Source organism: Perkinsus marinus (genome assembly GCF_000006405.1).
Source record: "Perkinsus marinus ATCC 50983 genomic scaffold scf_1104296935302, whole genome shotgun sequence".
Lineage (NCBI taxonomy): Eukaryota > Perkinsozoa > Perkinsida > Perkinsidae > Perkinsus > Perkinsus marinus.
The window spans coordinates 1-7,188 of record NW_003214508.1 but is presented as its reverse complement, the minus strand read 5'-3'; the positions used below and the strand labels follow the sequence as shown (position 1 = coordinate 7,188).

The 7,188-nt window shown below is 47.4% G+C and overlaps 2 protein-coding genes across 2 annotated transcripts in view; one reads left to right on the top strand and one right to left on the bottom strand.

The window, feature by feature from the left end:
* Pmar_PMAR003273 (retrovirus polyprotein, putative) overlaps positions 1 to 1,799 on the top strand; it is a gene marked incomplete at both ends in the record, with an annotated part of 3,513 nt that extends 1,714 nt beyond the window's left edge. The window contains 3 exons of the mRNA XM_002783980.1: positions 1,345 to 1,400; positions 1,443 to 1,580; positions 1,625 to 1,799. Coding sequence (XP_002784026.1) covers positions 1,345 to 1,400; positions 1,443 to 1,580; positions 1,625 to 1,799 — 369 coding nt within the window. The remainder of the gene's footprint in view (positions 1 to 1,344; positions 1,401 to 1,442; positions 1,581 to 1,624) is intronic.
* An 826-nt stretch (positions 1,800 to 2,625) lies between these two features.
* Pmar_PMAR003272 (karyopherin beta, putative) lies at positions 2,626 to 7,140 on the bottom strand (the record flags this gene model as incomplete). Its single annotated transcript, XM_002783979.1, has 20 exons — positions 2,626 to 3,039; positions 3,089 to 3,524; positions 3,574 to 3,749; positions 3,796 to 3,900; positions 3,948 to 4,022; positions 4,253 to 4,315; positions 4,414 to 4,552; positions 4,603 to 4,706; positions 4,756 to 4,806; positions 4,858 to 4,938; positions 5,131 to 5,355; positions 5,741 to 5,836; positions 5,939 to 6,022; positions 6,070 to 6,159; positions 6,203 to 6,309; positions 6,355 to 6,520; positions 6,569 to 6,644; positions 6,689 to 6,783; positions 6,936 to 7,048; positions 7,080 to 7,140. 20 exons carry the CDS (start codon positions 7,138 to 7,140, stop codon positions 2,827 to 2,829), a joined length of 2,556 nt encoding a protein of 851 aa, XP_002784025.1. The 3' UTR covers positions 2,626 to 2,826.
* Between the last annotated feature and the right edge of the window lie 48 nt (positions 7,141 to 7,188).

Here is a 7,188-nt window from a genome sequence, read left to right as displayed (position 1 = left end):
TGTATTCGGGACTCACACGAGTCTTGCGGACTCCGAATAGGCGCGGTGCTAGGTGCCGGATACCCCGGGGTGATACTGGGTTGGGGTTGGCTAAGGATCCCGAGAGGTTGTATTCGGGACTCACACGAGTCTTGCGGACTCCGAATAGGCGGGGTGCTAGGTGCCGGATACCCCGGGGTGATACTGGGTTGGGGTTGACTAAGGATCCCGAGAGGTTGTATTCGGGACTCACACGAGTCTTGCGGACTCCGAATAGGCGGGGTGCTAGGTGCCGGATACCCCGGGGTGATTCTGGGTTGGGGTTGACAAAGGATCCCGAGAGGTTGTATTCGGGACTCACACGAGTCTTGCGGACTCCGAATAGGCGGGATGCTAGGTGCCGGATACCCCGGGGTGATACTGGGTTGGGGTTGACTAAGGATCCCGAGAGGTTGTATTCGGGACTCACACGAGTCTTGCGGACTCCGAATAGGCGGGGTGCTAGGTGCCGGATACCCCGGGGTGATACTGGGTTGGGGTTGACTAAGGATCCCGAGAGGTTGTATTCGGGACTCACACGAGTCTTGCGGACTCCGAATAGGCGGGGTGCTAGGTGCCGGATACCCCGGGGCGATTCATTTAGACATAATCCTCATTACATGTACTGGGTTAGTAATAGGGATATCACCGTATCATCTACAATATTGTATTTCCCTGAAAGTGATATAATTTTCACACTGATACAGATAGTTAACAGATAACATACAGAAAGCTAATGAGTAAAGTGTTGGTGAGTGTATCGGTATACTACTCTATACGGTAGATTACTATAGAGTGGCAGGTGCTACTACAATCCGCTTCCTGCTTCATATTCGTCTCACATGGCAATAAATAGTGTTTGGCTTTAGTCGCTACTGCTTTTTCAATGCCCTCGACGTCTTATGAAATTCAGAATAGTGGTCCACAAAAAAGTGGCCCGACGAGTAAAATGGTTGCGCGCGCGAGAAATTCGGTGGCGCGGTGAGAAATTTTGTGGCGCGGTGAGAAATTTGGTTGCGCGCGCTGAGAAAATGCCGAAAAATGCGTGCGAGTCGAACGATGGGGCGTGCGCTACTTTTAAGATCGCGCATCTTAAACCGAGCTCGCCCTAAAATGGTAATTTTGAAACGGCTGCGAAATCCCTCAAGCTCGCACGGTTTCGGCCTAACCAAGCTACTTGATCGTATCGATCACTCAACCGCAATGAGCTTTGCACTAAAAGCTTCTCGTATCTTACTACTACTCGGCATTATTGCCGTCCCTACTCCTCTATCTGAGGTAAGCTGAACATACTATTCACCGCTGGTTCGACTATCTCTCTTTCAGTTAACCTTCAACACTTACCCAGCCGTCCCTGGGGCGTTACAGCACTTGGACGAAATGTAAGCGGGAGTTGTACTTGCCTGGCTTATTAACTAGTTCAGGTTGAACGCTACCATGGACGCTCCTGGTGATATGGTGTACTCTGATATGGACTCCAACGCTACTCTACCTAGTGGTGATATCAGCAGCGACCCTACTGGGTTTATGGCTGCTGTGGAAGAGTTCTTCTCACCAACTCAGTGAGTTCTCATACCATTCTTCGAGCGAATCGTCTTCCTATCAGATTAATTGCATCTCTGGTTGGCACCATTATCACTTTTATGATATTATGCGGTATGGATCGCCTCGCTAGAAGGTTTCGCCGATGGGCGAATGCTAAAATGGTCGCCAAGCTCGTGATCGACCATGTGGCCCTTGAGGAGGAAGAGGATAGCGAAGTTGACTATTGCGTACATTAAACAACAAAACGATGTTCATTTATGCACCCGTAACTGTTGTGTTAAACTAGTCTTGGCAAGAGAGGAGTTTTTAACTCAGAACAGTGGTAATCAACAAGTAGCACGTGTATTTTCTGTCGCGCTAATTAGTACGATTTTCGATGTGAGATAAGTAATGTGGAAATCCACAGAGACTTGTGAGTGCATCTCCAAGGGGTTTTGGAGGAGAAATACCCCAGTCAGAAACGACTTATGTTTAAACTTGAGGCCACACGGCAACAAGCAATGGGAATATGATTCTGTAATCAATCTAAATCTAAGCTGTTAATTCCTAGTCCAGACAACCGGCCCTGAATTGGCGTCACCAACACTCGCACTGATTTGCACTATAACCAAGAACGTTAGTGACCGAAGCCTTGCGGAGATTCGATGTAGCAAATCAGTTCCTCCGCTGACAACAGCGGCGCGAAGCGGCCTTGTTGAGTATTCTGTTCAGGATGGCAGGAAACTGCCAGAGTTATTACTACGATGACTCTCAGTAGTTAACACATTTAAAGGGATCTGTCATAAATTCCACCTGTCGTTAACCACAGAACTTGACCAGTTTGGTTCTGGTTTGTTCCTTCGTCCGGATTGCCACATTTACGCTCAGTCTCCCTCTCCCAATACCAACACCCAAGGTCACAATTCATTTCGATAGCATTATGTCCTGATTAATTTCAAACTAGTTCATCAACCCTGCCATATCGTCGCCCATACTATCACTGTGCGATTATCCTTGACTGAATCCACCGTTACTAGTAGTAACATCAGTTGTACACTGTTGGCAACACAACAATTGAATAACGAGAGTACGTCAGTTTGTAGTAGCCAATAGTAAATACTCCTTCTGTTATTGATCACAATGACTAAGAAGCTGTTCGGGACGATAAGGAGACAAGGAAACGGTTAAGAACACAGTAGTAACTATTGACATCATCGTCATCCGTTCGATATAAACTACTTCCTTTCCACAACGACAATACAGTCAACTTTCCAACCGCCGCAGTTACATGCTCTTAGCATCATTAAGGATCCTCATAACGCCCTTCTTGGACTTATCATTCAAGGACCCTTGAAGGCCTCCTATAGTAGCCTCGCCCAAGCCCGCAAGGATCTCACAGATAGCCCTATCGATCAAAGCATTGCTGTAGTCCTTCTTATACACTAGTGCTAATACGTGTACTATACTGCCCAAGTTGCCGTTATTCGCTCCGAGGACCTGAAAATACTCATAAAAAAGCCACCACCAACCAGATCAATGAGCCCACCCCAGGCCGTTGTTCCTTCACAAGGCGGACCAACTGCGCATGCGTTTTCTTTCCCTCGTCCTCATCCTGCTTCAGAGGTAAGTTCTTGATCCAGGCAGCCCAATAATTTCCAGCGTCATTTCCCAACCGTTGCTCGAATTTCTCACACACGTTTCCCAACGCTGCTACTGCGTTCTCATTTGCAGCAATGTTATCCTTACTACGAGCATCTGCTCTCTGCATGGCCCTGTACAACTGGGCCGCGGCCGTTCCAGAGATGTCACCAAATTGGGGTATGTTGCACGCCACATTAGCACCATAGGCGGCCGCCTGTCGAACTGAGGGGTTGTTGTCAGTAATGGCCGCGACCATCGGCTCCATGAAGATACTCCAAGCCTGGACTGAATCAGGTCCAAGGCACTCCAAGAAGTCACATGCAATGTAGAGGGCTAAACACCTTGCGAAATGAAAGAAGTGTGGTATGGACACTACCGAATAAATCCTACCTATCCTGAGCCATGCATCGCGTATCGATCAACTTTTGCACCAATTCAATCGACTTCTGTAGACCACCAGTTGAGACAAACAATTGCTTGTGCTCCCTCATAAGAGCACCGCCAATCTCCGTGATGGCAATACGCACACACTCATCCATCTCCTTAATATTGCGGATCTCGTCGACCTGAACAGACCAACATCCCATATATTTTGACAAGTCTATACCACACCTCGTCCTCATCACATTCGCCACTCTCCTCCTCAGCTGTAGCATCAGCACGGCGGTTGAAGGACTCCTTAAGAAGAGTAAAGCAAACCTCTACTATACGCGAGACCTGCATCAATTCATCTACACTCCGCATATGAACATTCAAGTGCCTACAGCTTGTTCCGATAGAGTACCAGGGCCAGCGTTTTTCACACAACTAGCGACACCTCGAGCCTCAGCCTCAAGAACCTACAATGAAGAACCTTCACTTCAACAGTGTGCGGATATATGCACATAGTCAACTACATGTGTTGATAACACCGTGGAAATTTTGGGGTATCGCCATCGATTTTTGTATACTTCTACCCGAAATCGTGCGTGGATTTCCATAATGTAGTGAGAAAACTTACGAGCTCAGTTGAGGAAATCAAACATTCCCCACACTGCACCCCGATCAGCCACTCAAAGCAGTATCCTACCTCCAGCTCGTCCTCCTGAGCCATGGCTTTCAGCATAGACTCAATGAAAGAGTTCAACAGATCCTAAACATAACACGGAAGTGTGCGACAATGCGAAATTCTCATTGATTTTTCACACTTCTATACTCAGTCAGGAAACTCCCAACACTGCATCATCATACCTTGACAGTAGCAGTATCATTAGCCCGTCTCGCGCATGAGATCAACTCAGACCACACATTCACAGCCAAAGACTTCACCTCATCATCAAACTGGAAGTCCAACAGAGGACGCAGTTTCAATGCCGTATCCTTCACGTACCTTCAACACCAGCGAAAAATAACGTCTTAATACTCTATGGAAATACGTACGGGTTATAAACCGCCGGTCCACAGTTCTCAATAAAACAGTTGACAGTCTGCAAGGCTGATGCCAAGTCCTCGATAGCGCTGGTCTTCAGGCCCACACACTTGCCCTACACGAAGTGCCCATGGTGTGGTATGAATCACACAACGTTGCACTACCTCAGCCAACATTATCATAGTCATATCTTGCTCCTCACTAGCATCGTCAACCTGCAATAGCAAGCCTACGACAACCACTACATCAATGTGGTCGGTCCTCACCTCAGCAGCCATCAAGTTGAACTGGTTGAGAATCAGCGGCAACAAAGTCGGCAGAAACTGGCCGAAATCGGGGCCCAAGGTCTGAACGAGTACAATCATGACAGTGTGGAAAAATATGTACATGGTCAACTACATGTGTTGGTGACAATATGGAAATTCTGAGAAAATTTGCGAAAATTCTCCTTACACTTTATCCGAATTCCATAGCCCTTGAGGAAAGCGAAAAAATATCACAACACTGCATCACAAGACCGAAAGTCCTCTTCACCCTACCTTCGAAATTCTTTGTAAACTCTCCAGTACAAACCCCTTAAGTGGGTCATCATCTTCGAAGTGCTTTTCCGGTTCCCTCAACATTGACACTATCGCTTGCATAGCCTCGACCGCATCATTAGCAAAGACCTCCTTCCCAACTGCCAACCCCAGCAGAGACAGACACTCAAACGCCTTCCCTCGAAGGGTCCTCTCTTCCTTAGCCGAAGCCTGTTGGACCGTTTGCTGAACGAAAAAGATTTCGAGTAGCAAAAAGAGTAACATGAATAAATTCTAATAACACTAACAATCTTCTAAATTCAATTAATGGAGTTTCAGCCGTGATATGAAAAACACCAGTGTAAAACATATTTCACTTCGAGAAAACCGCATAAAAGCCGTGTTGTCTTCTACGTGGAATAGTGGTTCATCTAGTGTAATTCTCCAAGTCTTTTCAATTCACTTCATATCGCGTTTTTCACATGGAGTATCACACCACTTCACGTAAAACGGGTTGTGAAACTCCAATGATAAACTATGAAATATTTTATAAACCTCACAACTATAAGTACCAATTAAATGCAATTTCAAAATGATTCTCAAAACATAGAGCCACCACAAGCAGCCTTACCTTCAGAAGAGGCATTATATGGGAGTAGTAGTCAACAAAGTGCGACTCCGATACACCAGCGATGACCGCGATAGCAGTGATGGCTTGTTCGCGGATCTGAATACTAATAAAATGCATACGAGCCAACTGGCAAATTATACACATAGTTGATGACAATGGGAAAATTTTGAGAAAATTTCCGTTGATTTTTCATACTACCTGTCTCGGTTGATCCATCTGCAGCTTGCGGTAGAGCTTTTCCATAAGGATCTTAACGTGCGGTATGAGGGCCTCCTGCTCCACCTGATCACACCAACATAGTCATAGCACTATACACAACGACCGAGTACATCCTCAGCGTAGTTCACGAAGGCCGCACAAGCATGGGAGGCCACCCGAGGAATGGGGTCGTCCATCGCCGTCTCTAAGGCAGTCAAAACCTAACACCTCAAGCCTTTTTCCTATCCTGTAATTTTCCACTACCTCCTGAGCCCAAGCCTCCTGCACATACGGAGTGCAGTCAGTAGCCGTCTGGCCCATAGCATGTAGGGCCGCATACCGCACGCGAGGATGCGGGTCGTTCATGTGTTCTAAAGGGAGTATTGACAGACTACAGTAATTGTGAATACTCCTACGTAGCAACAGCTTGACGATCTCGTCCATCTGAGTTTCCTCCTCAACGACCTCAGCCACTTGACTAAGCGTCATGATAGCAGCCACCTTGTGTTTCCACGTTCCAAGTCTGACGAACTCAGCCACAGCTTGGAACACAACCGGCAAGGTCTTCTCAGCACCAAGGGCCTGCTCATCGTGTCACCAACAGTGTCACCACCAGTACCCCGCGCCTACCTGGGCAAAACGGTCTATGTTCTCCTCGCCAACCTCGTAATTAGTGACATCCTCATCATCGTCCTGGTCGGCAAACCTGAGCACTCCTGAGCGCACCATGAAGGATACTCGTTAAGGCACCTCTTGCACCAAGCCTCTGTGTCGTCACCATCACCATCTATCTCAAGCATGAAAATAAGGCAGGTCTTCACGGCATCAGTGATGAAGTTAGGGACCTACAACAAGGAGGTGGCCACTATAAAGGGTCGTTCAGTAGACCAATTTCGAAACTTAGATTCTAGAGTCGCTTTTCACACGGATGATACAATGCTAGAGTCGATTCTGAGTTTCACAACTGATTCGAAGAACATGGAGAAAGGGGAACTACCTTCATGCACATCTTGGCCTTCTTCTCGGCCAACGATGTGATCATCTCGAAGGCCAACTGCCTCGGCCCGTCCTCAATAGCGTCCTTAGCTTGGGCAATACCAAAGCCAGTTCCTGACAACTAACCTGATGAACCAGACGGTACCGCGAATGCCGCCTACTGCAAAGCTCAGCGAGGTAGGGCCGGAAGTAGGCCGGTTCTTCATCGGCGACGCCAATAAGGCTCTCAAGGCAGTCGTTGACCTACAGCAGAT